The sequence below is a fragment of the Lactuca virosa genome, chromosome 8 (genome assembly GCF_052849685.1).
Source record: "Lactuca virosa cultivar CGN04683 chromosome 8, Lactuca_virosa_CGN04683_v6, whole genome shotgun sequence".
NCBI lineage: Eukaryota > Viridiplantae > Streptophyta > Magnoliopsida > Asterales > Asteraceae > Lactuca > Lactuca virosa.
In genome coordinates, this window is record NC_136433.1 from 83,112,109 (window position 1) to 83,128,929 (window position 16,821).

Sequence of the window (16,821 nt, forward strand, 5' to 3'; positions counted from 1 at the left end):
AAGACATTAAAAATAAAATTGATCGAAGGGATTTTGAATAATAAAAACAATCCATTCAAAACAAACCCAATTGCAATGAATTGAACTTTACCTTTGCAAACATAGTAATCGAGATCAATCCATTCAAAACAATTTCCAAATCGAATTAAGTAAAAAATCTTGATACAAATTTGGATTAAAACCAACTAATAGAAGAAAACAACCGATTAGATATCCCATAGGATGATGGCCAAATAAGAACTATTCTTTATTCTTAAGGCATCACATGGATAGGAAACTGACAACCGGAAGAACAAGTTGTAGCAAATTTGTGAGAATTTCTTGAGCTAATTCATGTCGTCAAGATCATAATTGACATGTGAATGTCTTGGATATCTGGGGGATATGGTTTAAATGAACAGGGAAGATGGGTAGATGTACAATTGTTAAAAGAGGTTGAGAAGGTAAAAAGAACGGGGGTGTGATGGTTGTGGTTAGGATGGAGAGGGGTAATGATAATAATATGGATTTTGAAATTGAGGTAAAAGAGTGTCTGACTGTTCATCTAAAAATGACTTTTTAACTTATGAGAAATTAAATATCCTCATACTTTTCTTCTTAATTATCTTCCTACCCATGTGAAATGATGACAAATGTCAAAAAATATTATTAAATTTATTAAAATATGACACTTGTCATCATTTCATATCGGTAGAAAGATAAGTAGGAAAAAATGTAGGATGCTATTTAATTTCTCTTAACTTATTGACTTATTGAAAAGTCAATAAGTTAAAAAAATGTTTGGGTATAGAAAAAGGTCTTATAATTTTTTTTAGTCTTTGGAAATAAGATTTTAAGAAGTCGTAATTTCTAAGTTCTTGAAACAACTTATGACTTATTAGGTTTACAAAGTAGATAAAAGACAAAATTAAGCCAAACACTTTTTCACTTATTGACTTGTTGACTTTTGCAACTATAAAAGTTAATCCAAACACTTATTTAAAAACTTATTTTCCCATATTCATAAGTCAATAAGTCCTTTTGGGTAAACGTCATTTTTAACTTTAAATTGAAATCCCAAACACCCTCTAAAGCTGCGACATAGAAAGGTGATCGACGGTAAGGATCACTATAATGGATAACCGAAGAAAACGGTGGGGGTAGTTTCGACAGGTGAAGGGAGACGATCGGAACAAAGAGGGGGGGGGGGTGGAGATTAGCGTTTTCTTAAACTTATTTTTTTATTGAGTGAATAACAAGTTTGGTCATTTTATTATATTGTTTTTTCAATTTATTGCAAGTCTAAAGGGATTTGAAGAAATTCTTTTATTTATTAAAGGGGATTAAAGAAATATAACATTTATAAAAGAAATAAAGAAGGATAAACTAGTCATTTCATAAATATTTAACCGTATTTTAACAAAGTTAGTCAAAAAGACTAACCTTGCAAGCTTTTAAAACCACAAATACTAGTGGCCAGTTTCGTGACATTTTCTAAATTTGTCCTTAAAATGAGACCTTTTGGCCATAAGCATCAATTTTTGAAATTTTATCTGATTTTTATATATGTATTTTCTAAAAAAAAAAATTATGATATATTAACAAAAAATGAGGTGTTTGGCTTGTCTTTTTTAGAGGTAAAAGTCATTTTTAGAAAAGTTACAAAAAGTCAGGTTTTCCTAACTTTTCCAAAAAATCAGTTTTCCTTCTATCTAAAATCCAAAAGTTATTTTTAAAATGTTTCAAAGTCTTTTACGTTTAATCTTTTTCAAAAAGGACTTTTGCCTATAAAAAAAAATAAAAAAAAAAAGACAAACCAAACACCAAAAGAACGGTTTATGCAGAGTGCTGAGCTCTCCAATGGGACCGGCTACAGTAACAGAGCACTTCCTCCGAACCACCCAACCAGCTGCTCACTCCGATCGAGATAAAGAATTCCCTTGCTGTACAAACCGAGTCTCTTTAATCCGGTAAGAAATTGTTCCTTTCTCGTCACAAGTATAAACATCATTGATATATTAGAGTTCGGTTTGGGTAATTTAGGTTTGTTTTGATTTCAATGTGGTTAAAATCTGGTTTTAATTTTTCAATTTTCCTAGATAGACGTTCGATTTTAACACTCGGTTTGGGTTATATATAGATTTTGGGTGGGTTTACGTATACATTTGCGTGTCTTTTAGTAGTAGGTATATATACTTGTTCATCTCTCATTCCTATGACTATGAGTACAAAATATTCGATAAATTCTTCAACAAGAGTTCTCCTAGCCCTATTTTCTTACTTTGGACTTATTTTACTATGAAAAAAACTAATAAAGTAAACTGAAATATGGTAATCTGTTTTCCAAAATAGATGCTTCCATCTATTTTTAGACACACAGATAACTTGCAGATGATATTGGTTCCAACAAGTACTATATCTGTGGTCCTCTTCAGTTTCCGTTTGTTAAAATTATAAGCATTGACCACTAGTTTGGCACTTCGCTCCTATATCTACTCTATTGTAATTGTAACCCTACCCAAATTAATTGCTTGTCCACCAGTTTGTAGCTTTGCCATGGTGAATAGGAGGATGATACCTAAGAATTGGGGATTGTTCAAATTGAGGACTAGGTGGTCGATTATGATGAAGTTCCAGAAGATGAAGTTACTTTGAACATGAAGTGTTTTCTCTGGTGATCACTTCTATATCTATTTAGTTACAAGCTTGGTTAGTGAGGGTTTAATTGATCTAACATGTGGTCTTTGTGGTTCTCTAGGTGAAACAATAGTTCACATGTTGAGATACTTTATAACTGCAATGTGTTCTGTTTTTCTCATCCATTATTGTCATATCCAATGATTTTAATGGAACGTATAGGTAAATATTCTTTATATTATAAACAAACATAATTGGATTACACATTACTAAGTAATCAATGCTCTTTCATGGATTATATCTAGGGTAATGGCATAATTTGAAGCATCAGGAATAAGCATAGCAGGATGAGCTGAAACATGTATTATGCTTTATTCATTTATAACTAGCATTCCTTCCATTTCACAATTGGGTATTTAGATTGGTTTGATGGTCAAATGTCAATTTTACTACTTAAAATTCAAATGAACCTAATCGTGGTCAAAAACCTTATCTATAGTTCCCAAACCTGAGTTCTCCTTTTTCTAATAAAGTAATAAACTATTATTTATTCTAAATCTTGCTTTCTGTTGACAAATTAGTAGTGGCAAGACATGTGTCCAACTATTAAAGTTTTTAATATTTCAACTGGGAAGCAGGAACCACTCAATTTAACGTTTAAAGCTGTGTTCATTGGTACATGTGCAAATACTTAATTGTTGTTTATTTACAAGAGATGTGATGTCTAGTATACATAATATGACTTGATCATCTATAACATAATACTTATATTCTTTCTTCCTTATAGTTTTAAAACCACATTTGTTCTACAAGCAGCCTACTCAATGAGCATGCTCAAAAGTTGAAGAAACCACTCCCGTAGTATCAAACTCACACTGAAGTATGTGAATGGCTACCTAAGTTCAAACCCACTATGTTGATTGATGGCATGAGCTATGCATCTTCAAATACATTTGAGCAGCGTAGATGGCTGAAATGGTGTGTCCAAGATTGCATATTTGTTTTTAGTAAAGACAAAAAAAAAGAAGTAAATATGCTATCTTTGACACATCCATCTTCGCCATGATGCAGAAGTCAAAGAAGGAAACATCACATCATAACTCACTCGTGAATAATCAAACACAATTCAAGAGGTTGGGTGCTTATATATTGCAGTATTACTTGGATGGCTCCTTGGAGTTTTAGTGTCAGGTATAGCCCTTTTATTTTTGTTATTTTAATTGAATAATCAATCATGATTCACTCATGAATATTGACTGTAATCTTATATTATATTGATGCCTAGTCCCACAAACTGAAATAAAAATATGAGGCGAGAATTATATACAGTTAGGCTAGGGTCCATCCTGTTGACAGTGCAAAAGGTTTTTAATCTATATTCAACAACTACCCACTTATTATTTGATTGTTTGACAAAGTTAAGCCTTCAATTAGTCACATGAAAGATAAGAATAATAGTGGCAGTTTGGAGTTTGAAACTCATTTGTCCTTGATGTTTAGCATAAATTTGTGTTGAATATAGTCCGAGAAGCTTTAGATTGCTAGAAGAGCTTGAAAAAGGAGATAAAGGAATCTGATCTGCATTGTAGAATATGGTTTAGGGTTTAGTGAAAATGTTGAGTGCTAGGATGTCTTTGAACTTTCGGTAAATAAAAAATTTCTTGGAAACTTACATCTCCCAATATAAAGTTCATTTCATTCAGGTGCTCAAACCACAAACCTCCTATCTCAAAAGTCAAAAGCCAACATACCAATGGCATCTTCTAAGAAAGTGTTGGGAATGGATACAAGTGCTAGATAATATGGGAAGACTCATTGTATTTATCTAATAGGGGACGTATGGATTATATTTAAGGTAAAAAGGGTTTATAGAGTTACTGGGTATGGAAAAATGTTCAAACATCAATCCCTGAAAAGTAGTAATCAATAAAATTGCCATGTTAAGTGGTTTCCGTAACCTTCCACCACTTCGCCAGGTCCCTTAATCCTTTATGGTGAATCTTTTGGCTTTTTGTGAATAGCTTGTTCACATGATTTATCAGCACAGTTGGCTTTTAAAAAGTTATTTTGTTTAAGAATCAATTAGTGAAGTTTTTAACAAACTATAATCGTTACAAAGGAAATGGATGGACAAAAATCGCTGTTTGCGGTAAGTTTAGGACTTGTCTTTTTTGTTCATACACTACAAGGAAAATGATCATTAGCGGCGACAAAAGTCACCGGTAATAAGTCAAGTTGTCGCCGGTAATAGTAATAGCGGCGACGCGTTGCCGGTAATAAGTCGCCGCTAAAAGTCCATGTCGCCGGTAATAGTGTCGCCGCTAAAGGTTGATACTTGATATTCTTGTAGTGATATGTGGGTACAATATTTGGGTGGGAATTGGATACCTGTTCATTCCAAAAAATTTATGATCTTATAAATTCAAACATAATACTACTACTCACATTTTGCATAAACGTTAGAGCTCCAAACTTTTTCTATAATAATCTCTGATACATTAAATGTATTCAAATTCACATTTAAAAAGAATTGATGCTTCGCATAAAAAAATAACAAAATATTTCTCATGTTCCATATGTCCCAATATCAAATAGTGGATCATTAAGATTTTAATAAAATAGTTCTCGTGTCCCATAGCGTTTGTTTCATCATCCTATCTTTTAATTGGTTACATAAGTTAGCATTTAGGTCCACTCTCCATTCCCCTATCCAAATTTTCGACCAAGTTATATTGATTTGACTTGGTTTAGATCTTGACAGGGATAGTAGGTTTTCATATCTATGATTTTGTTTGTGTGTGTATACACATAATCCGCACACACACATGCCCACACACAATGCGTGGGTCTAAAATGTAAAAAAAGTCTTATCATTAGCTGGTAAATTTAGGTAAAAACGTGAAACTCCTCAGGTTAAACGTTAAATAGGTCAGTGATCATTAATACACATATGATTTTGATTTTTGTTGGATGTTAAGATCCTGCATCTTATTCAATTCTACTGGACAATGCAGAGTTTAAATCTTTACTCACTCATACTGGTGGTGTGGATGGAGGTTTCAATACAAGCATGTGTGGGATAATGAGGAGAAACTAGATGCCCTACTTATTCTCCGGTAAATTTGTATACAACCTTTTTCTTTATTTTTTTCAAAATCTTTCTCCCTTTCCTTTTGAGCGAAAGTATTGAACACAAAAGTAATTGGTAGGTATTGATCAGAAACTAACATGAGTTGGTTACTAATTCTCAAACTAAGTAAAAGAATCTCTGCTTTATATTTTATATATCTAAATTGATAGAGAACAGATCATGTATCAACATATGGGTAAAAGTAGGGATGAGCTTTAAAACCGTTCCAGTTCGGAACCGAATCCGTTTTTCCTATATTATATGAACCGGGAGCCGGACCGCCGGTTCCAACGCCGTTTTTTCGGTTATTTTTCAAACTAGAACCGGTTGAAATATTGTAGATGATATGCTATCTTCCGAGGCCTGTAGATGATTCAATATTTAACCAAAACATGACTTTTTAGTTTTTACATTCTAAATTGAAGTAAAAACACTAAACTGCATGCTGAAAAAAGAATCAAGTAACTCCGACTTCATATGAGTGAGTTATGCGCATGTTAAAAAGCAGGACAAATTCCAAAAAAAACAAAATGCTGAAACAGAAAATACGCAACATTGATATTCTGTCTTCCGGGGTCTATAAATGATTCAATATCTAATCAAAATATGTGTTTGTACAATCTAAAATGAAATACAAACACTAAATTACATGTTGGAAAAAATTTATGTAATTCCGACTTCATATGAATGAGTTATACACATTTAAAAAGGTGGGACAGATTAAAAAAAACAGAAGTGCTGAAATAGAAAATACGCAATATTGATTTTCTTTCTTTCGGTGCATGTATATGATTCAATATCTAAGAAAAATATACGTTTCTACAGTCTAAAATGAATTACAAATACCAAATTACATGTTGGAAAAATAATCAAGTAATTCTGACTTCATTTGACTAAGTTATGCGTATTTTAAAGAACAAGACAAATTCCAATCCGGTTCCGGTTTTTAGAACCGGGACCGGTTTTCATAAAAGTGGAGAACTGGTAACCGGACCTTATTACCAATTCCGGTTTGGTTCGGTTCCGGTTCTGGCGGTTCTAAAGCTCATCCCTAGGTAAAACTGCAGGGACCTAAATGTAATATTTACCTTTTTCTGTTTCAATCCTATCTAGAATCATCCTATGTTAGTATAAATAACCACAGGAGTAGTGAATCATGAGAAGTATTTTTGATATTTTGAGTATATCGGCTTTAGCTTGGGCAGGATGTCATCTCATTGGAGAACCTTTCTGATTAGAGAAGGAAGAACATTTGGGTCTACACTGATTTTTCTTCTTTTGTTTATCCTTTTTACATTCAGCAATATAACTATTTAGCTTCCATTTGATCTAAAGAGTCTTATATTCAAATTGTTGTTGAAATCATTCCTATCATAAACCTAATAATCTGCCTTGAAAGTATATTCTGAGTACATCGTTACATGTAATTTAGTTCAACAACTGATTACAAAAAGAATGAGTACATAGAAAGTCACATAGTTAGGTCTTGAACAAGGGAAAACAATTTTTCACAAGAAAAATTGTAAATCAAAGAAAATTATATTAGCCCTATGATTTCAAAAATGGAAAGATCATAGTTTATATATTCGTCTATGTTTCTTGAGAAAATAATGGGACAAATTCTAAAAATGAACTTATATATATATATATATATATATATATATATATATATATATGTGTGTGTGTGTGTGTGTGTGTGTGTGTGTGTCAGTGTGTGTGTATGTATATTTTTTATTTCGTTAAAATGTCAACCAATTACCAATAAGAAGAAAAGATAAAAAGAATCAAATGTCTAAACCTCACATGCATGGAAGCAACTCAGCTATAGCTGTATTTTACTTAAAAAGTGAACCAAGCAATCAAAAAGATAAAAAGAATTCAATGTCTAGAGTTCAAAAATAAATACAACTAAGTCGGTATCTCTATTATCTTTAAAAAGTCAACCAACCATTAAAAAGAAAAGATAAAACAATTCAATGTCTAAACTTCAAAAATATGGGATTACAACTCAGCTGATAGCTGTATAATCTTTAAAAAAATAAGAAGAATCGAATATCTGAACTTAAAAAATATGGAATACAATTAGGTTGATAGCTGTATTTTATAAAAAAAGTCAACTGACCGATAAAAAAAAAAGATAAAAGAACCCTTTCTCTAAACTTCTGAAATATGGAATATCACTCACTGGATAGCTGTTTATATTTAGTTTATTAGTTTTATAACAAATTCTCTATCTTCTATATTAATGCGGTTTAGGTGGATCGTAATTTCCTGACCCGAACATATTTTCATTTTTTAGTTTGTGTAGAAGGAAAAGTTCTGATGGTTAAAAATAATAATTAAGCAACAATAATAAATCTAGACATCACAATATTCAATAATTTTGTTGATTTCATTACTGTAACATATTTATAGTAATTCAAAAATACTGCCATATTAAGTGGGAATTTCTTTTTTTATAATACTTTTTCTTTTTTGATAAAAGAATATGCCACATCTCTTTTCCTTGCTCCTGCCTATTACCGCAACCCAACCTCCACATCTCCCAGTTCTGGTCATATATTTGATTTAAAATACCATTTAAACAAGATATTTATATAGAAATCTCAAAATTTCAAATATATATATATATATACACACACACACACACACACACACACATATATATATATATATATATATATGGAGAGAGAGAGAGAGAGAGAGAGAGAGAGAGAAGTTTTTGCGTGAGAACTTGACAACCAATTTTCCAAAAAAAAAATCTTTCAAAACACCTCCATAGGTACCTCGACACCTTGTCACTACTACAAAAATACCCTTTAAAGACATGCACTGCGTGTCGTAAAACGCACAGATGACACGCAAATGCGTGTCAAGGAAGACCCTGTAAAGAAAGACGACACACTTTTGCGCGTCGTAAAACTTACGACACGGATTTATGACGCGCGTCAAGGAAGACATGTCTAGGCCAATCGCACGTCCAAAATCACAAAAAAAAGTGATACTTTTTTGAAAATGTTCCTATATGCATATTTTATGTTTTTTAAATATGTGTGTGTGTGTGTGTCTGAGTTTATATATATATATATATATATATATATATATATATATATATATTCTATTTTGTTAAAGTAATGTCACCTAATCAATTTTCACAAAAAGAATATAAAATTTCATCTATTTTTGCTTCATTGTTTCCATCTAAAAAGTTCCTCCATACTGTATTAAATAATAATGTTGATTATGACGTACATAATGAATATGAAACCAACAACACTCGCATTGTTGAAAATGTCAAGTGATGAGAACTTTCTTGAGGTTTTTGTAAACTGGACATTTCTGGGAAGCTTGCATCTCTATATATTTACTTCATATCATTTCATTTCATTGAGGTACTCAAATCACATACATTCTATCTCAACACGTCAATGGCATCTTCGTCATCATCAGCTTCTTGTTCCGCTCCAGCCTTTTCTTCTCAACCGTGGAAGTATGATGTTTTTCTTAGCTTTAGAGGAGAAGATACCCGCAAGTCTTTTGTGGATCATCTGTACTCTGCTCTTGAACAAAAAGGGGTCTACACTTACAAGGACGACGAAATACTTCCTCGTGGTGAATCGATTGGTTCATCCCTTATGGAAGCTATAGAAGAATCTCAAATTGCTGTCATTATATTCTCAGAGAACTATGCAGATTCTTCGTGGTGCTTAGATGAACTGGCATGTATTATGAACTGCAGGGATGCGAAAGGCCAAATCGTTATGCCCATATTTTATGACATTGATCCATCTGAAGTGCGAAATCAAAGACTAACATACGGAGAAGCATTGGCCAAACATGAGTGGGTGAACAAGAACAAAGTTGGATCTTGGGGAGAACCAGTTGGGGATGACCTTTGGGGATGGCTCTCTGCACCGAGTGAACAGAACCAGAAAAACCAAGAAGCTTTTGCCAATCATGAGTTGGAGAACAAAATCCAGGTTGAATCTTGGAGAAAAGCACTTGTGGATGCAAGTAACATTTCTGGATGGGTAGTCAAGCATATTGCCAACGGGTAATTTTCTTCTTCTTTTACATGTTTTTTATGCTTAAGATATGTATGCTCTACAACACATTAATACTTGTACCATACAAGTTTTTAATACAAATATTTTAATCAGTCTTGATGATGTCGTTGACAATGACAAACTGAAGCTATCTAAAAGATAACTTACGACCTAGGATTATGGATGAACTGAGTTTGAGTTATGATGGACTTCATTGAGTTCTAGTTCTAATTTCGTACTTAACTCCTAACTTCAAGATACCAAGGAAAATCCATCTGCTTTACTTTTTTTGCTATTTGAACTTTTCACTGTTCCCGAATAAATCTTTTGCAAACTACTTCTGATATAACTTTACAAGTTCTATTTTGCATCTAAAATATAAAGGGTAATTAGGTCCTTTATTATTTCATGGTACATGATACAAATTACCTCTTTTGTTGGTGTGGGCATATGTCAATTATGTTGTATATCCAATGTGTAGGCATGAATCAAAGGTTATTAAAGAAATTGTCGCCAATATTTCACATCGGTTGCAGCCACCAACTTTATGTGAAAATGAAAAACTGACTGGATTAAAGGCTCGTGTTGAAGATTTGAAATCAAAGGTACAAATTGGGTCAGGAGGTGTGCGCATGATTGGGATATGGGGGGTTGGGGGTGGTGGTAAGACTACTCTTGCATCTTCTCTTTATAATGAAATCTTTAGCAAGTTTGATGGTTGCTGCTTTCTTGGAAATATTCGAGAAACAACAAGCAAGTATGGTTTGGAAAAACTGCAAGAAAAAGTTGTTTCAAATGTTTTGAAACAAAAAGAAGTAGAAATAAACAGTGTTGAAGAAGGAAGACGCTTGATGAATTATAGGTTTCGCTGTAAAAATGTGTTACTTGTTCTTGATGATGTAGATCACCTTGATCACCTACACGCATTAGCAGGATCACATAATTGGTTTGGTGAAGGAAGCCGAATAATGATCACAACTAGAGATAAGCATTTACTAAATGTTTACGAAGTAGATGTGATACACAATATCAGTTTATTACATGATAATGAAGCTGGTGAGTTGTTTCTCAAGCATGCACCTCGGGTTTACAAACGTATAGTAGAGTTTGAGTTGCTTTCTAAATATGTGGTTTCTTACGCTGGTGGGCTTCCATTAGCACTTAAAGTTCTTGGTTCTTTTCTATGCGACAAAGACATTAATGAGTGGATGAGTGCAATAACCAGACTGAAAGAGATCCCAGATACTGATATTGTGGAAAAGCTAAAAATCAGCTTTGATGGCCTCAAACCACTTGAGAAAGAGTTGTTCCTAGATATTGCATGTTTCTTTAGGGGGAGGGAGAAAGACGAGGCAATGGAGATACTTGATGCTTGTGGTTTTCATCCTGTTATAGGAGTGAAGGTGTTGATACAAAAGGCTCTCATAACTATTTCAGAAGATGGGGAGTTTGATATGCATGATCTGGTGCAAGAAATGGGACACTACATCGTTAGAGGGAAACACCCTAACAACCCTGAAAAACATAGTAGAGTTTGGAAGAAGGAAGATATTCTAAAAATATGTGCCGTGGATGCAACAAAGGTAATGGTTAAGCTAGCTTTTGATGATATATATATATATATATATATATATATATATGTGTGTGTGTGTGTGTGTGTGTGTCTATGTGTGAGTGTGTGTGTGTGAAAACACTATTAACTCAACCGTGACACCATTTTGTTCCTCTATCACAGGAACTTGACATGATTGAAGCAATAAGATTTGATTACGATAGTGATTATCCATCACAACATGTTCCTCCTATTGTTGCAAACATGAAGAACCTTAGGTGGATTGATTGGAAACGTGATCTTGCTAGTCCATTGCCTACTAATTTTCCACCAAGGGAGATTTGTTGTCTAATATTGTGTTGCATCTCACTCACACAACTTTGGGAGGGTTACAAGGTAATTTCTATTGTTTATCTAATTCAAAGTGTTCATTTTAAGTAGTTATGTGGATATGACCACTTAGCTATGTCACTAATATTTCTTAATTATTTGTTGATTCGATTAGTATTTCTCATGTGACTAATAAAAGTTTTATGAGAAAGTCGGTGGTGATGATATTTAAAAGTTGGGAAGGTAACTCATAATTGCCTAACACTTATAGGACAATTGTGAAACTAAGTAAAAAAATTTACATCTTGCATTCTCAATTCTTAAAGTTACTTGTTTTTATAGGGGTGTGAAACTTGATTTGGATCGGAAAAAACCGAATAAAAAACAGAAACGTAATCATGATTGGCTATGTGCTGTTTGGTTCTAGAATTTGTTTCCATTAAACTGATTTTCTATTTGGTTAATGATTTGTTTTATTTATTTTTCAAAAACCAGTTCTCGGTTAAGTCTTGTCATGTTTAAAGCTGGGACCAAATAGGTCTAGGCCGTTTCAGTCGGTTCATTTTTTATTCCTTTACTTCTGATTTTCTGGTTTGGCATTTCAGTCTGGCTACAACACATCCCTATGTCTCCTTCCACTCTGAAATAGAATTAGAAGTATGCGGTTTCTTCGTTTAAAGTATAAAATAGAACTTATAGTAAATTGATATAATCATCCTTTCTTTATTTTCACCCAAACAGTTATCATTTTGTTCCGTTTTTATTTTAATATTTATTGACTTTATTTTGTTTTAATGTTAAAATAAAGGGTCTTAGGGCATCTCCAACCCAACACCGTATTTGGTGTCACATATGGTCCTTCAAGTTTGAGTTTATACGTATTTAGTTTATTTTAATTGTTTCAAGTTTGAATTTATATAATTGATAGTTATTTTAATTCGTTGTTTTATTTTTTAATGTAATAATTATTTTAAATATATTTAGTAAATGTATTTTTTATTTAAATTTGTTATGAATGTAAACTTTTATTTAATAAGAAAGTTAATTTGTTTAATAATATAACAATTTATATGAATATTTATATACAGATTATTTGTTTGGTTATATTTATTTACTAGCGTAATTTTTAATTTAAATGTAACTAAAAGATGTAAGACAAAATAGTAACAAGCTTATAAATAGAAAGATGTATTTTTGGAAATCTACACAATTTAGAAAAAGTGAATATACTTGGAATATTCTTTTCTGTAAAAATAGTGTTAGGGTTGGAGATGAATCACTATTTGCACCATTTTTTTTCACAAATTCTAGTGCAAAACTTGGTGTTAGGGTTGGAGATGGTCTTACTAAAACGTTTTGCAAAAAAAATAACCCTGAGTTAGCACATAAACCGCTTTAATGCCCCTAGAGTGTATATTAGTTGGTTTTGGTGTGACATGTTTGGGATTTGGGATAAAATAATGTGACCCGGGTTTGAGATTAGCAATGGCAGTGTGGGGGTTTCCCTGGTTGCATTTGCAAACTAGCCATTCCCCCGATCTTAGTGGAGTATGTCATTTACCTCCACACAATGAGCTTGGTATTGTCTGGTATGGCCGGGTGCATGGGGCTGGGGTTGCCCTGATTCAGCTTTATGGGGTTTTGGATAAAGGGATTTTGACCCATATAGTCATTTTTTTGGTGTAAAATACAAAATTTAGACACAAAAAGTCTTATTTCCACATATAGACATCGATTCCGCAGAGCCACCTCCGAGGGCTCCGCGGAATCGGCTTAAGCTCCAAGGAATTGATGTGGCAAAAAAAAATTGATGAACAGTTCCACAGAGGTGCCCCTGTGGACCTCGTTAGCAGCTCCACGGAGCTGTTCATTGAGGTTTATTTTTTTTTTTACAACAATATACCCCTGATTTAATTACGGTTTTGCCATTCCACGGAGGACATATGCATTCCGCGGAGCCCATATATGTGGAAATAGTTGATTTTATGTCTATATTTTGAAATTTAACCCCCAAAAATGTCTATATCCGGCAAAATCCTTTGGATAAAACCCATTTTGACTTGTCTTAATATAAATACAAGAGCTTATTTGATTTAAATAAATGCTATATTCAGTGACGGAGCTTGAAGTTATGATTTGGGGGGGCCGAAAATAGAATACGTATAAAAATTGAAGAACAGGGGGGCCAAAGTCAAATTTTATAGTTTTGGGCATAATATGTAACCTTTTCAATACTTATGGACTATATATAAAAAAAAATTAGGGGGGCCACAGCCCCCCTGGCCCTATATATGCTCCGTCTATGGCTATATTATTAGTTAGGTAAAGTTTCAAGTCAAATCTATTTTTTTTTGTTGATCGATAGCCTTTATAAAACATTGATATCATTGAGCAAATGATTTTAGATATTTTATTAACAATCGAAAACTTTGTCTAATGGTAATCCCTTATATTAGTAGTAGTATGTAACTATGTACTGAGGCATGCATGCATATTAGATTCTTTATGTTATAATTGTTTTCTTCAACTCTTTCACTTCACTTTTTTGATTTATTTGCATATAGCAGATGCTGCCAAATTTAAGATCCATGGAACTTTCTGGTTTGGAAAAGCTAATCATGACTCCGGATTTTGATGGACTTCCAAATCTTGAAAGATTCACGCTTATTTGGACTTCGTACCTTGAAGAGATTCATCCGTCGCTTGGACACTTGGAAAAACTTGTTTTTTTATCTATAGAGAATTGTTTCAGTCTTAAGATGTGTCCACCCATTACCCAACTAAAGAACCTCAAAACCCTTGAATTCGGAGGATGCCCAAAACTTTTTAAGCTCTCGGAGATCCAACAGTGCATGGACAATTTACAACATCTTCATCTGGATAATAGTGGCAAAGAAGGTGCATCCTATAGGAGATCTTATACAAACTGTTCTGTTACTAGCCGAACATGTGGTTGCAGAAATCATGGTGGTGACATAAAAGTTAAGAAACCAGAAGACAACCTTATTGATGTAGAACAATGTTGTTTAGAGGAGACTTGTTTCCGTCGCAACAACATGAACCATATAGGGTTACAGTTTTTCCACACAGGCTTAAGAAATTTGAATCTCAGCTACTGCAATTTAGGAGATGAAGACATCGGCTCTAATGTTTGGGAGTTGCCAAACTTGCAGTACCTATCTCTAGCAGCAAATAATTTTTCACGATTAGATTTTAATTTCTTGCGACTTCCTCAGCTCAAAAAGCTATTCATTCCATACTGCGAAGACCTTATTGAGTTGTTAGAGCTCCGGCAACTTCCTCGGCTCAAATGGCTCAACGTGTCAGACTGCAAAAGCCTTGTAGAATTGTCAGAGCTGCCATCAAGTATAGCTGTTGTTAATGCAGATGGTTGTACCTCACTTGAAAGCTTTGGAGATATTTCAAACTGCAAGTGGTTGTCGAAAGTCACACTTCGAGGGGAGAACAAATTATGTGGCGACATAATACTAGGCTCCATGTTCAAGGTCTGGCTCTTCACACCTTTGTAGTTTCAATCTATATTATATAAACCGAAACATAATAATTATAATTAAATGTGTTCTTCCATGGTAGGGAAATGCTGTAGGAGATCACTTTATCAATCTCACTCTTCAACATCAGATTCCAAAGGCGTTCCTAGGTAGGCTCTTTAGGAGGAAAACATTTAGACTGCATCTTCCGGATGATTGGTACAATCAATTTTGTGGGTTCTTAATGTGCATTGTTACTGACATAAGTTATCCGTATATTGATATAATCATCAAGCAAGAGCTAGATGAAGATTCACGATTTGAGCTTTGGCGTGATCAGTCTAATGAAGCAGCTGTGGAGCCTGAACGTGAAGGAACATTGACATTCATAGGATATGTTTCATTTGGTTTATTGAGGCACACCACATTGTGGAATTCATCATACAATATGATTTCACTTTCCTTAAACATCATGTCTTGGCAATCGTATGCAGCTAAGAGTTATGTTGGAGTTGTGCTCGCTCGTAGCCTTAGGATAACTAAAGGTCATCAGATGCAAACAACAGATCGCTCAGAATTTTTTGACAAGGAACGCAAGCATGGAAATACATTTACGATCCAACAAGATTCACAGTCTTCTATCAATATCTTATGGAAACCTTTCAACAACAAGTTTTGACAAACCCATTCCCACAAGTAACATTTACTTTTATATATTTGTTCCTTTGAACCAGAGTCTACAAAATGACATTTCCATATATTTCCCACTTGCCCACTGATTCTACCATTACGATTAGGTAAATGCAACAGGAATTAATCACTTTAGTCTTAACTTCTTAGTGATATGTTTTAGGTTTGTGGCTTTCTTTGTATTCCCTTTTTTGACCATTATGAATCCCCCCAATTCCTGCTTCTCTCACTACATTTGTGGTCTTCTCTGTTTCTAGGACTGTGCTGCTACTTTACTTTTGGTTTTGACTGTTACCAGATACAATCAACTACAAATATATGGATATTCTAGCAAAATTTGTTGTAACAGTACTAGAGTTTATATCGCTTAGAACTATCATTCAAAATTCCAGTATGATTCTATCATTTATAGGGCCTCCTTTCAGCATAGCAATTTACTAATAGCACTTTATGATCAACTAGATTTAATCATCATTGAACTAATTACTTTTCATTATGATAATGAAATTCAAATGCTTTGTTAATTCCCTTTTCTTACTTACTAGAGAAATTAGTAGTGGGTTGCACATTGATGACAATGTCAACATATTAGACATTTGTTTATGATATGGAATGATCAGGTGGTTGTCCACATTTTTTTCTGACACTGTTCTTGCCTTACCATTTTACCAAATGTTATACTATCCAAATGATTAAATTTTTTGGAATTCCTTAGAATAAAGACATTGATATATTATCCAAATGGTTAATGCTCGCTATAAATCTATTACATAAAAATTCAGACATGCCATAGATTTGTATGCATTTTTTTGCTGGTCAGTATAGATTTCCCTTTAGCTTGATAGAACCAATACAAAGTTTTTCCACTCTCCTACCGACATGTCACGAAGACAATGAATTTACCGGTCAACTTCACCGTCTGTCTTCATTCCATATTTTAACAAAAGGCCCCCCTCTGGCCTTGTT

General features: G+C 33.4%; 1 protein-coding gene across 5 annotated transcripts; it reads left to right on the plus strand.

Moving 5' to 3' along the window:
- Positions 1 to 1,802: 1,802 nt before the first annotated feature.
- Positions 1,803 to 16,246, plus strand: LOC145130014 (TMV resistance protein N-like). 5 transcript variants are annotated; one of them, XM_079064868.1, is made up of 13 exons: positions 1,803 to 1,949; positions 2,522 to 2,653; positions 2,738 to 2,838; positions 2,922 to 2,977; positions 3,404 to 3,594; positions 3,688 to 3,807; positions 5,631 to 5,732; positions 9,139 to 9,800; positions 10,274 to 11,375; positions 11,528 to 11,740; positions 14,239 to 15,180; positions 15,269 to 15,335; positions 15,461 to 15,604. In XM_079064868.1, exons 8-13 carry the CDS (start codon positions 9,175 to 9,177, stop codon positions 15,472 to 15,474), a joined length of 2,964 nt encoding a protein of 987 aa, XP_078920994.1. In that variant the 5' UTR covers positions 1,803 to 1,949; positions 2,522 to 2,653; positions 2,738 to 2,838; positions 2,922 to 2,977; positions 3,404 to 3,594; positions 3,688 to 3,807; positions 5,631 to 5,732; positions 9,139 to 9,174; the 3' UTR covers positions 15,475 to 15,604. The 5 variants fall into 5 exon arrangements, with proteins under 5 accessions (XP_078920994.1, XP_078920993.1, XP_078920990.1 ...); XM_079064867.1 differs by having other exon boundaries at positions 9,197 to 9,800; positions 15,269 to 16,246; XM_079064864.1 differs by lacking the exons at positions 1,803 to 1,949; positions 2,522 to 2,653; positions 2,738 to 2,838; ... (1 more) ...; positions 3,404 to 3,594; positions 3,688 to 3,807 and having other exon boundaries at positions 15,269 to 16,246.
- The last annotated feature ends 575 nt before the right edge of the window (positions 16,247 to 16,821 follow it).

What these genes read in the sequence shown, in the direction of transcription:
- LOC145130014 (XM_079064864.1), top strand. Translation starts at nt 9,175, where the DNA reads ATGGCATCTTCGTCATCATCAGCTTCTTGTTCCGCTCCAGCCTTTTCT. An exon ending in GTCAAGCATATTGCCAACGG is followed by an intron (nt 9,801 to 10,273) that starts GTAATTTTCTTC and finishes TCCAATGTGTAG; the next exon opens with GCATGAATCAAAGGTTATTA. An exon ending in TACTAGGCTCCATGTTCAAG is followed by an intron (nt 15,181 to 15,268) that starts GTCTGGCTCTTC and finishes CTTCCATGGTAG; the next exon opens with GGAAATGCTGTAGGAGATCA.